A 12,684-nucleotide genomic window follows, 5' to 3' on the forward strand; every position below is an offset into this window, starting at 1 on the left:
AAAACGAGCGTTAGAAAAACGTTCGTCCTCTGCTCAGTCAAATGAAGCAGACATGTTTTTTTTGGCACACACAGGGTGTTTGCGCACAGTGTTGAGCAGGGGTAGGATGGTAATGAAAAGAGGCTGAGGGAGTTTTTGTGGTTTTGGGGGGGGGGGGGGTTTGTTTGTTTTTTTGGTAGTAATAATTAAATGCGAATTTATTAGACGGTTTACGAGGCATTTAATAGTTCGGACTGTGTATTGATTACAGTTCAGAATCGTGCTGTAAATGGGACGACATTGCCTTTCGGTTTCTGTTCTCACTCTCGACACACACGCAAACTGTCTCTTGCTCTCTCTCTCTCTTTCACACAAACACACACGCATCTACCTCTAGGGGGCTTAGAGAGGGGGGGGGGGCACAGGAAGTACCACTGAGACGGCATACTTGATCACATGTACAAACATCGAAACACAATTTAACATTCTGCCTGACACACCCCCTAATGCACACACACGTACACTTAGACACAGAGCTTTGCAAGGAAGGACTGTACACATATAATTTCATAGCCACGTCACACCACACAGGGTTAATGCGATTTCCCACACCAGCGCGAGCTCTCAAAGTGGATCACGCTTTATTTCAGTCTGACTTCCAACTTTGCACGAAAGCGCTGGCACACCGAGGCCCCCCGTGTTAAAACCAGCGTCTATGGGCTCCTTTTTAAGTTGGCAGGGTTACGATTTTTTTTTTTTTAATGTGGGATGTTGAGCTGGGGAGAGTGAACTGGGAGTAGGACAGTAAAGTCAGGGGCAGTCAATAGGGAGAAGTTTTAGTTGTATTTCGAAAGACAAGAGGATCTTCCATCCTAGAGACCAGACACAGGGCCAGTTGTGCAGAAACACAGATTTAATGTGGCTTCCTCTCCCCGCCTGACTTAATTTTTTCGGCTCTGGCTGGTTGAAAGACTTGGAGCAGACTTTTGTGGATCAGGGAGAAGCATTTGCGAGCACATGTGCCATCTGCTGGTGAAACAGCAGATCCATATATACAAGGACTCAACTACTTATGATGCCTTACTTAAGGGCTTTATTGAACCATTTCAGTCTTTGTCATAAAAGAATCATCTCTGGATAATATGCAGTTGTCTTATAAATGTTTATAGGATTATCCACCTTTTCCTTTACCCTAAAACACTGCTCAAAACTTCCCTTTTCACCAGAAAATCGTGCAACTGTTAGGAGGCAACTGAGGCTCTGGAGATTATATTCCACTGCGTGTCATGTTTTTATGCATGCAGGCTTTATCAGACATCTTCCTCGTCATTCCAGTTTGTGCGTATCTGCCATTATTCACGCAAAACATTTCATTTTTGCACCCATAATAAGAATAAATGGCCATATTCATTACAGTCACGTTGTTGTTTCAGCTCAACGATCATATCAGGGCTACAAGGCAAAACATGGGCTCCCAAGCATGTATCAAACTCAAACAAAAATGAAACTGAATGACTTTATTTTTTATCCATTTGTAAAGAAGACATTTCTTTTTTGCCTACAAAACATTACAAAAAAAAAAAAAAAAAGATTACTCAGCCCACACATTTGCTCCCTTTAGTCTTCGTCACTGTGATTCTTTCATGAGGTGTGGTGCGACCGTGAAGCATCTACAGCACCCACATTTAGTTCTTATGTCTCCACTGCTTCTGCAGAGAGGCTGAGAAGAATTCAGGCCAAGTGAGATGGATGTTCCCAGGACCCCCTTCGTATACTGCTGCTGAAGGGGTGACCGCTTTCGTCCTGTTATTTGAGCTTTTCCATTTACAGCTCCATCATTTCCTCTTCCACAGTCTTTCCACTGGTTTCAACATACCTCTCTTGCACCCCGAGAGTACTGGTTGGTTAAATGTTAAGGAAAACCTGACAAACTACACATAAATTGGCTGTTATTTCTTGGCGTAAGAAATCCTCTCAATAAAACTGTAAACACTTATGCTTTTCAGACACCTCCTGTAAATCTTTATATTTGGCATCAAACCAGATGAGTCACTGTGAGTCACCACGACGATCAGGAAAGGATACGAGTTGAACTGGAAGTCTGCCCCCACAGCAGCTGACATCATGGCCTGCAGATTCCTCTCCTCCAGGTCTCCAAAGCAGTAGCCGTTGGCCTTGTCCACTGCTCGTAAGACCTGAATCATGCTCTCTTTGTCCTGGAAACCGAAAAGAGAAGTGCTTGATCCGGGGCTTTCCCACAAAGAGAAACTACCCACTGATCCCCTCAAGTGAGATTCACTTTAGAAAGAGGATGACAAAGCCTTTTTGAAAATGTGTGAGCACAGATTTTTCAGATTCTTCTTTGTGTGTTATAAGGTGTTGTCATAATGACATAAGCAGCACGCACATGCAAAGCAATAAATCCTCAAACTTCACTGACCTCTAACACTTTGCAGCTCTTTCTCAAAGTCGAAAGCTTTTATTTTTGGCTGCTTTAGGCACCATAAGTGGGTAACCAAGGTAACTAATGGCTGCTTAAACTAAGAACATGTACAAAGCATGTGTGCCAACCTGCCTCACGCATAACTTGCTGGTGCCACATGCAGTGATGGCACATGGTCTAGACTCCTGTCTCTGCACACACAGGATCAAATCACTCTTTATAAAGAAGCGATGTCAGGGAACGAGTGCAGAGTGCAGACAGCCCTCTCCCCCAATCCATCTGCACAAAATTGATCCAACCTTCAATTTGAAACGCTAAAAGCGATTTATGATTTAACGGTTCAAATAATGAAATACGAGGCATGTGACTTTTTAAGGGAAACGAACCGTGACGTCTGGTCAGAAGAAAGTAAAGAACTCTTATTTTGCACTCAACATCTCACAGAAGCATGATGCAGATACATTAATTAAGTAATAACAATGAAAATTTGTCGAGTTCACTGGCAAGACATGGCATTTGTTTTTACAGTGGGGCAAAAAAGTATTTAGTCAGCCACCGATTGTGCAAGTTCCCCCACTTAAAATGATGACAGAGGTCAGTAATTTGCACCAGAGGTACACTTCAACTGTGAGAGACAGAATGTGAAAAAAAAATCCATGAATACACATGGTAGGATTTGTAAAGAATTTATTCGTAAATTAGGGTGGAAAATAAGTATTTGGTCACCTCAAACAAGGAAAATCTCTGGCTCTCACAGACCTGTAACGTCTTCTGTAAGAAGCTTTTCTGTCCCCCACTCGTTACCTGTATGAATGGCACCTGTTTGAACTCATCATCTGTATAAAAGACACCTGTCCACAGCCTCAAACAGTCAGACTCCAAACTCCGCCATGGCCAAGACCAAAGAGCTTTCGAAGGACACCAGGAAAAGTATTGTAGACCTGCACCAGACTGGGAAGAGTGAATCTACAATAGGCAAGCAGCTTGGTGTGAAAAAATCAACTGTGGGAGCAATCATCAGAAAATGGAAGACATACAAGACCACTGATAATCTCCCTCGATCTGGGGCTCCACGCAAGATCTCATCCCGTGGGGTCAAAATGATCATGAGAACGGTGAGCAAAGATCCCAGAACCACACGGGGGGACCTGGTGAATGACCTGCAGAGAGCTGCGACCAAAGTAACAAAGGTCACCATCAGTAACACACTACAACGGCAGGGAATCAAATCCCGCAGTGCCAGACGTGTTCCGCTGCTGAAGCCAGTGCATGTCCAGGCCCGTCTGAAGTTTGCCAGAGAGCACATGGATGATACAGCAGAGGATTGGGAGAATGTCATGTGGTCAGATGAAACCAAAGTAGAACTTTTTGGTATAAACTCAACTCGTCGTGTTTGGAGGAAGAAGAATACTGAGTTGCATCCCAAGAACACCATACCTACTGTGAAGCATGGGGGTGGAAACATCATGCTATGGGGCTGTTTTTCTGCCAAGGGGACAGGACGACTGATCCGTGTTAAGGACAGAATGAATGGGGCCATGTATCGTGAGATTTTGAGCCAAAACCTCCTTCCATCAGTGAGAACTTTGTAGATGAAACGAGGCTGGGTCTTCCAACATGACAATGATCCAAAACACACCGCCCGGGCAACAAAGGAGTGGCTCCGTAAGAAGCATTTGAAAGTCCTGGAGTGGCCTAGCCAGTCTCCAGACCTCAACCCCATAGAAAATCTGTGGCGGGAGTTGAAAGTCCGTGTTGCTCGGCGACAGCCCCAAAACATCACTGCTCTCGAGAAGATCTGCATGGAGGAATGGGCCAAAATACCAGCTACTGTGTGTGCAAACCTGGTAAAGACCTATAGTAAACGTTTGACCTCTGTTATTGCCAACAAAGGTTATGTTACAAAGTATTGAGTTGTATTTTTGTTATTGACCAAATACTTATTTTCCACCCTGATTTACGAATAAATTCTTTACAAATCCTACCATGTGGATTCATGGATTTTTTTTTTTTTTTTTTTCACATTCTGTCTCTCACAGTTGAAGTGTACCTCTGGTGCAAATTACTGACCTCTGTCATCATTTTAGGTGGGGGAACTTGCACAATCGGTGGCTGACTAAATACTTTTTTGCCCCACTGTATGTGTACTCTCTAGACCTGTTAGTGGTCCACACAAACTGAACCCATCCATCCATCCACACACTCTCTTAACCACTAATCCAATTCAGGGTTGTGTCAGGGCTGGCACGTATCCCAGCTATCACTGGATGGGGTACATCCCGGACAGGTCCCCAGTCCCTGACACAGAGACAGACAATCACTCACACTATATAGCCAGTTTAACCTAACGTGTAGATCTTTGGACTGTGGGAGGAAGCTGGAGTACCCAGAGAGAGCCCACGTGAGCACAAAGAGAACATGCAAACTGCACACTGAAAGGCTCCAGCTGGCCGTCAGGTTGGAACCAGGAGCCTTTTTGCTGTGAGGCGACAGTGCCACCCCCCTGTTAGTCACTCAACATTAGAGCAACGTATTATACATTCCACTGGTCCTTAACCAACAAACTCCCCAGTGCAAAGCCCGTGTGATGTTGGCATGTGTGAATAAAGCAGGCAAGCACATCTGAGCAGACTGAGACTCTGAGAAAGGACACCTGTGGAAATTATCACTACTAGATTCTCCCCAAACTGCCAGAACTTCATGTGTGAAAGCAGCTTATTTTATTTATTTAATTCACCAAAGCATATTCTAATTTACTGGGAGTTAAACAGACATTACTGGCTCTTCTTTTGCAGTTAATACCAAGAAGCAGCGCTGGTACCTGTACATTGAGAGGGACAAAGGACACAAGGCTGTAATCTTGTACGACCTCTGCCAACTTTTCATTTAGGTGGCGGAATTTTTTAAAGAAGGGGTCTGCAGCCAAGTGATCGAGAAGATAGGTCAGGTCCATGACCTCTGTGTAGAAGTCAAGGTTGAAGGCTGGAAAAGAGTACAAGACAAATGTTACCAAGGATGATGATGAAAAGCAACCAGTTGTGAAATTCAACAACTCAGCTGGCAATCAATGCCGGTATAGTTTTTTTTCTTTCATCCTACTTTCTTAGAAGGGAAACAAAGAAATATGATTTCTAAAAAGACCTTTAATGTCTTAATCTCACTGTCTTAGAACATTTATCCAGCACAAATCAATGCGATTCATCAGATAATCTCTGACTACAGCCTGTAAAATCTGTTTAAAGCAAACCCTTATTAACTCACCCAGCTTGCCATACTGCTCCATCAAGTCCATCTTGGAGAGAACGTTGACATGGGGAAGCTCGACATGCAGCATCGTAGACAGCGAGGTGCACAGCACTGAAATGAACTTGGCTGGATCAGCACAGTAATGAGAGTCCACGAGGTGCACCGCTGTGAGCTAAAAGAGAGGACATCAGCCCTAAAATTCATCTTATGGTGTTAATATAAATTCACCTTGTTGTGTTAAAGCTGTGTATACATGATGGCAGTGTGGGTAAGGTAGGAGCTGTGAAGGCTCAGCAGACATACAATAATTATCTAATGATGAAGCTCACCCTGAAATTCCACTTGGCCAGCTGTGAGAAGATATTCTTCACTGAGTTCTGGTGGGTGTAGAGCTCCACCTGTCCAGGACAGTCAAACAAGAAGTAGCAGTCACTGTACTGTTTCAGCTTCTCCTCCAACCAGTCCAGATTTGCTTCGACGTATTCCATGCAGTAGAGAAGTCCACCATTGGGCCCCAGCTTTAAACCTTCCATGACATCGTCCAAAGTCACCAGCTCTGAGATATCTACCGCACAGGAATAAGGTATCCCTTCATTGGCTGGATCCATATTCACAACCACCACCTTGCGTCCCAGGTGAGTCAGAAACTCTTGCATCCCTTGGCAGTAGGTGGTTTTCCCCGAACCCGGGGGCCCAATAACCACCTGACCGAAACGCAGGGAGGGCTTCGCTTGTGTCTGCTTGGACATGGCTTCAGACTCGCATTAGATGGTGCTAGGATGTCCTGTGCAGGGTACCAACTGGGGTGTTGGCTGGCAGTGTCACAGGATTTGGTATCAAGAGTTCAGTTTTTCTTCCACCAACTACATTAAAAACTCTTTAAACACTAACTAAACCTGGACCTGCCATCCACTCCGGTCAGACAAGACTTGTACAAAGTAGCTATTTAAATGTTTATGTACGATAAATCGTAAGTCTACTCAAAACATATGTGCAGGTCCTTAATATAATGTTGACTTTTACTGTAAATTACAGCAATACTGACTGATATTTACCGTTTGCTGATGCTATATTTACATGCGTATGGAAGTCGCTAACACATGCTAACGCTACTCGGAAGTATATCTAAGTTACGTAACTGGCGTGTCAAAATAAAAGCCGGTTGTTAACATGGCGCAACGTGCAGGACTAATTTCAGACTACATTTTTTTCTAAATCATCTCATCCTTGCTCAAACACCACATTATTCCGTCATTAATAGCTTGGTACAATTCATACACATGTGTATAGTTAATATAGGAAAACTAGATTTTGTGTGAGATTAAAAATTAGAGACACTAATCACATGAAAAAAAGATTTCAACATATATATATATATATATATATATATATATATATATATATATATATATATATATATATATATATATATATATATATATATACATATATATATATATATATATAGAGAGAGAGAGAGAGAGAGAGAGAGAGAGAGAGAGAGAGAGATAAGTATGTGTGTGTTTAAAAAAAAAAAGAGTTCCATGATGTTAAAATGGTTTTAATTAAATTTTATTAAAGTCATCTTTGTGATCTTTGTGGGCCAATGCTGCCACCTGGTTGCCACCCTCTGTACTTCATACTTGTGTTCGGCTGCCGTCTCAGCAAGGTATCGCCTCTGTCTATGTCTTTGGGTTTATCATACACTGTAGTTATATGATAATCTGTTCTGGCCTTTTTTATAGGATGTAAGACCAATTTCTCTCCATGATACCTGCAAAAAAGAAAAGGAAAAAAACAACACAGCATCAGCATCACCTACCTCACATACCAAAGCTTAAAATTATATTAGCTGTTAAGCTGCGTCCACACTGGAAGCAAATTGAGTGACATCCTGCAATTTCAAGTGACTAAGGGCGGAATAACTGCTGGCGTTTGGGAAGTGGGTTGGATGTAAAATTAACTTCTTTTAACTTCCTCCATAGGATCGAAACAACTACCAATGAGAGTGAAGAATAGCAGTATTGATTGACACCTGAGCCTGGAACAAGCGACCTGCCGTCAGCTTGAGAGCAAAGTCGATCAAAATCTTCCGCTGATTGTGCTCATGCTCACCCAAAGCCTCTTTTACAGTTGGGATGTTGCCCCTCATTTTCAAGTGCTTCAGAAATTCCAATCTGGCTGTTTCCTAGGCCTTCACCTTCCCTCCAGCCGTGTTTCTCCATCACACGACGCCCAAAGCCCTAATCAGAGAAAAAATATATGTGCAGTTATCTGATGTGTAACAAGAGGAAAGATTAGATTAAGTTATATGTGATGGCAACCTCCTCACCTTAGTGAACCTCTCAAAGCGGCCAATAGACTGATTGTGCCCCGATCCATCTTCATGACCCTCCCTCAGCCTCTTTTCATACCGCATTGTGACGTAATCTCGAGCATCCATGTCACCTCCATCTGTAAAAGGACTTGGTTATAGGAAATCTGACTCTGCATTAATAGAACACAGTTTAGTTAATTAGGGTAAAAAAATTTTACCTTTATCATAGTAAACACTCATGTCAACATCCCAGTCATCGGCTGTTTCTTCATCAAAGTCTGAAAAACGAGAGAAACACACATGAATGTAATCACACAGTCGCTGTTGTTTTGTTAGCTATTTGTTCATGATGTAAATCTCTGGTTACATCACATCCCTCTATTGAATTGAGATCTGGTGACTGTGCCATTTGAGAACAGTGAACTCATTGTCATGTTCAAGAAACCAGTTTATGATGATCTCAGTGTTTTCACGTGGCTTGTTATCCTGTTGGAAATGGGTACACTGTTGTCATAAAGATGGATGTTCATGGCGAGTAGCAACACAAAAGTAGATTGTGACATTTAAATGATGGTCAGTTGGTACTAAGAACCCCAAAGTGTGCTAAGAAAATATTCCACACCCCAGCAGTTGACACAAGGCAGGATGAATCCATGCTTCCATGTTGGTTACTCCTAATTCTGATGTTCCAGTGTTTCCAACATTCTTTTCCAGTCTTCTTTTGTCTGGAGTTGTTGAACTTTTGTGAACATCAGTTTCCAGTTCTTAGCAGACATCTGCTGCTGTAGCCCATGTGCTTCAAGGTTTAACATATTCAGATATGCTGTTCTGCCCCCCCTTTTTTTAACGAGTGATTATTTGAGCTACTGTTGCTTTCACTCATAAAGAAGTCTGGCTGTTCTCCTCTGACACCAAACGAGGCATTTTCACCCACAATTTGCTGCTCACTTTATATTTGCTTGTTTTTGGACCGTTTTCTGTAAAACCCGACAGATGCTTGTGTGCGAAAAACGCCGGAAGATCAGCAGTTTCTGAAATACTCAGACCAAACTGTCTGACAGCAACAACTATGTTTCAAGTTATTTAAACCAGCTTTCTTCCCTATTCTGATGCTTGGTTTAAGCTTCAGCAGGTCGTCCTCACCACGTTCGCATGTCTAAACTCATTCAGTTGCTGGCATGTGATTGGCTGATCGAATTTTTGAATTAACAAGCTACTGAAGAGGTGTATCTAACAAAGCGGCCAGTGTGAGTATATTTGCAATTATCTTTTAATGTATGTTATTGTAGAGCGGAATTTGTTTGTCAGCATCTCCACTGAATTGATTTCTTATACTAATTAACACATACAGACACGTTCAGTTTGCCTTTCCACACCTATTTACCTAAAGTTTGCTTAATAACCTGCACACCCCATTGCTCGTTTATTAACACAGTATAGTATGCAAGCTTTTTTCTTCAAAGTGCATTAGTGTTTTTGGTGCCTACCTCCTTCTTCCTCTTGCCAGTACTGAGCATCAGTGTAGAACACCAGACCTGAGCCTCCTTTTTCCCACTTCAGCTCAATCTCTTCTTCAAACAGTCTCTCTTTGGTTCGCTCCTGGCTTGTTACATCATCATGCAAAGCCTCGTGGCGTTCCCACTCCTCACAGCAGTCATCATCCTACAATCAATCACATGAAGAAATTAGCAAACTACAATAAAGGGATGATGATGGTTTTAGTTAGGCTGCACCTAATGGACAGCCGACACAAACGAAAACCAACACATTTATCCAACACGCTGACAGACAGCTGGTTGATAGGACTGAACTGAACCTACATCATCAGCATTCGACTGCGCATCCTCTTCCTCTGCGTCTTCCTTCTGTGCTTCATCAGCCTCAGTGGTTTCTGTGTTATCACCCAGCTGCCTCGATCCTAAGGATGAACCAGGCAAAGTACCTGGTCCTGATATTTCATGTCCAGCAGCTGTTAATACAGTCTCTTCTGTGGCTGGAAGTGTGCAAGTGTCATGGTACTGGAAGGGCACGTTCCCATAGCGACGGTTGGAACTGGTCTTGGGGAAAGTGAGCCCCAGTTTCCGAATGAGGCGTGGAGGCAGGCGACAGGCTTGGATGAGCTGGAGAAACACTTTTACGGATGTGCCCACATTCCCGTTCTGCATCAGAGCAGGTGGATTCAGTTCGGAGAGGCTTCTGAGGTCGGCCTCTGTGAATCGCTCTGTTAAGGAAACACGGTGCCGCTGTTCATACTTTGTTTTATAGGGGAAAGATCCGTCATCTGAAAGAAAGGAAAAAATAATAATACATGTACAAAGAGTGACAAAAACCACACGATGTGAAAGGTTCGTGCACCTCTTACTTCTAGGCTGGGTCATTGTAATTCCTTACTGTCAGGTTCTCCTAAAAACTTCCCATAAAGCCTTCAGTGAAAAACAAAACAAAACAAAATGCCGCAACGAGAGTGCAGACAGGCACTAGAAAGAGAGATCATATTTTTCCCCATACTGGCTTCTCATCACTGGCTTCTTGTTAAAACCAGAACTGAATTTTAAATCCTTTTCCTCACATACAAAGCCTCCATCTTATCTTAAAGACCTTACAGTTTAATATCATCCCAGTAGCACTCTCAGCAGGCTTATGATTTATGGAGTTTCCAAAAGTAGAATGGGAGTCAGAGCCTTTAGCTGTCAGGTCCTCCCCAGTGGATCCAGCTCCCAGTTTGGATTCAGGAGACAGACACCTCTTCTACGTTGAAGGTTAGGATTTAAACGTTCCTTATTGATAAAGCTTATAGTTAACATCATAGTCATAATTTTTTTTGCTACAGGCTCAAGGTGCTGGGCTGAGGCTTCCCATGATGCACTGAGCATATAGTCTCCATTCCCATCTTTTCACCCCCCATATGTTTAATATGCCACTACCGCATGATCTTAACTTTTCTTTTAGTCCTGCTTGTTGTCTATATGCTCCAGCCTGAGCCTTTTTCAGCTGGAGGTCTCTTCCAAATAAAATCAAGTTCTTTCAGACACCAGTATAGGAGACCCGTGTGCCGTAACGCTATTGCCTAAGAGAGGCCTAAATTCAAATCTTCCCTACAGCCATTTACTGTGTGTCTTGCCCATGCTCTTTGTCCCAGCTTTCCTGTCTTCTCTCCAATAAATGCTGCCCACGGCGGATCTTTTGGAATCTCTCTCCAACACTGTGGGGTGACTGTAACTCGAGAGGTAGAGCAGGTCATCTACTAATCAGAAGCTTGGAGGTTTGATCCCTGGCATACAGACTGGAGAAGTGTTATAATATTGAGTTGTATTTTGAGCAGCTTCAGCAACTAACCAAGTTTCTCTCATCCATCAGAGTGTCAGTGTTAGACAGAAAGCAATTTAAAAAGTGCTTCTATGAATTGGTGAAGGAGACAAGCTGTAGGAAGCACAGCAAGTGTTCAGGTAGAAGAAAAGGGTTAAAGTATATAAGACCCAGCCAATTGTAATGTCTGTCTTCTTCTTTCAGCTGCTCAGCCGTTTTAATAATCCTCCACATCTTTTAAAATTCAGTTTTGCTTTGTTGATTTAAAAGCATTTCCCCAAATATAAGATAAATAAATAATTTCTTATTTTTATAATTCTGGCTGTGATTTTCTTCTAAGGCTCACAACAGAGGCACAGGAACTACAGCTTTTATCACTGGATGATAACTAATACTCCTCACCTTGACCTGTCAATGACTAATGTGTCATGTGCCACATTAATACGTCGCATATGACATAATTCACCTTTGTCGTAGGAAACTTTGACTCTCTTGATAACACATCGTCTTGCCAGCCAGTTTCCCTTCGCGTCGATCCAGTGGTTCCCCGCATACATCCTCACGAACCTCTCAGCGTCCTTAGCGCGAACTGAGACGATGCAGCAGCACGACCTCACTGCCGGCTTTGACTCGGCTGGGATCTTTGTTAGCTCAGCGGACTCCGAAGATGAGGAACGGGGCTCCGAGTCATCTCCAGACACCGAGCTCTCAGGCGCCCCGGACTCCCTGAGAACCTCCGGCCTGTGTCGGTAGTGAAAACAATGAAAACCTCCGCTTTCTATGAACTGACTGAAATAATTCCTCAGGTCTGCTGAGCGAAACGCGACAGGAATGTTGGTTATTGCAAAATACACCGGAGGGTCAGCTTTAGCGTCCGCCATGATTGTTTATCTTCAGGAACGTTTGTAAATGACGTCATATCCGCTTCCGCAGACGTTACAGAAGTAAAGCTCATCGACTCATAAACGTTCATAACAATTATTAACCATGTCAAAAAAAAAATCATTAAGTATTAAACTTAAACGCAAGAAGACATCTTGGCAAAACCTGCAGAAACTTTTTCAGGGAGTTATTTGAAAGAATTATCTGAAAATAATATTTCGACCTTTTTTCTAAAAGGTCGAAATATTTAATTCGATTTTAATCTCAAAGTGAGCACTAATATTTTTTCCTGCACAATTTTTATGTGTTATGAGAAAAAAAAATTTAATTAATCAAATCTGATTAAATAAAAACAGTCCGGGAAATCCCTCCTTTTTATTCCCTTTTGCTGAATTCTCCATCATAATTAAATCTAGGATATCTGGAGAGCACATCTCTCGTCCTAACGTCTTTTCTGAAAGTACTTTTTCTCTTTCTACTATTGCATATGCTGTTTTTGGTTTTATGAGAC

At 42.6% G+C, this 12,684-nt stretch overlaps 2 protein-coding genes across 2 annotated transcripts; both read right to left on the reverse strand.

The window, feature by feature from the left end:
* Positions 1-1,481: 1,481 nt before the first annotated feature.
* On the reverse strand, positions 1,482-6,802 carry gpn2 (GPN-loop GTPase 2). Its single transcript, XM_004559952.4, has 5 exons — positions 5,998-6,802; positions 5,684-5,840; positions 5,244-5,404; positions 2,065-2,195; positions 1,482-1,876 (listed from the first exon to the last, which is right to left on the reverse strand). The coding sequence occupies exons 1-5, from the start codon at positions 6,415-6,417 to the stop codon at positions 1,804-1,806; spliced, it is 942 nt and encodes a 313-aa protein (XP_004560009.1). The 5' UTR covers positions 6,418-6,802; the 3' UTR covers positions 1,482-1,803.
* A 414-nt stretch (positions 6,803-7,216) lies between these two features.
* Positions 7,217-12,211, reverse strand: gpatch3 (G patch domain containing 3). Its single transcript, XM_004559949.6, has 7 exons — positions 11,758-12,211; positions 9,806-10,266; positions 9,473-9,647; positions 8,204-8,263; positions 8,001-8,122; positions 7,784-7,911; positions 7,217-7,442 (listed from the first exon to the last, which is right to left on the reverse strand). The coding sequence occupies exons 1-7, from the start codon at positions 12,170-12,172 to the stop codon at positions 7,250-7,252; spliced, it is 1,554 nt and encodes a 517-aa protein (XP_004560006.1). The 5' UTR covers positions 12,173-12,211; the 3' UTR covers positions 7,217-7,249.
* Between the last annotated feature and the right edge of the window lie 473 nt (positions 12,212-12,684).

The sequence above is a fragment of the Maylandia zebra genome, linkage group LG11, assembly GCF_041146795.1.
Source record: "Maylandia zebra isolate NMK-2024a linkage group LG11, Mzebra_GT3a, whole genome shotgun sequence".
Classification (NCBI taxonomy): domain Eukaryota; kingdom Metazoa; phylum Chordata; class Actinopteri; order Cichliformes; family Cichlidae; genus Maylandia; species Maylandia zebra.

Bases quoted from the DNA above. Each gene is read 5' to 3' on its own strand.
- gpatch3 (XM_004559949.6), bottom strand. From the start codon at position 12,172: ATGGCGGACGCTAAAGCTGACCCTCCGGTGTATTTTGCAATAACCAAC. The intron at 9,648-9,805 runs GTAGGTTCAGTT...GATTGATTGTAG, and splicing joins CGCAGTCGAATGCTGATGAT to GATGATGACTGCTGTGAGGA. The intron at 7,912-8,000 runs GTGAGGAGGTTG...TTCTCTGATTAG, and splicing joins GCTTTGAGAGGTTCACTAAG to GGCTTTGGGCGTCGTGTGAT.
- gpn2 (XM_004559952.4), bottom strand. From the start codon at position 6,417: ATGTCCAAGCAGACACAAGCGAAGCCCTCCCTGCGTTTCGGTCAGGTG. The intron at 5,405-5,683 runs GTGAGTTAATAA...ACTCTTTTCCAG, and splicing joins GGAGCAGTATGGCAAGCTGG to CCTTCAACCTTGACTTCTAC. The intron at 2,196-5,243 runs GTACCAGCGCTG...TTCGGTTTCCAG, and splicing joins TTGTCCCTCTCAATGTACAG to GACAAAGAGAGCATGATTCA.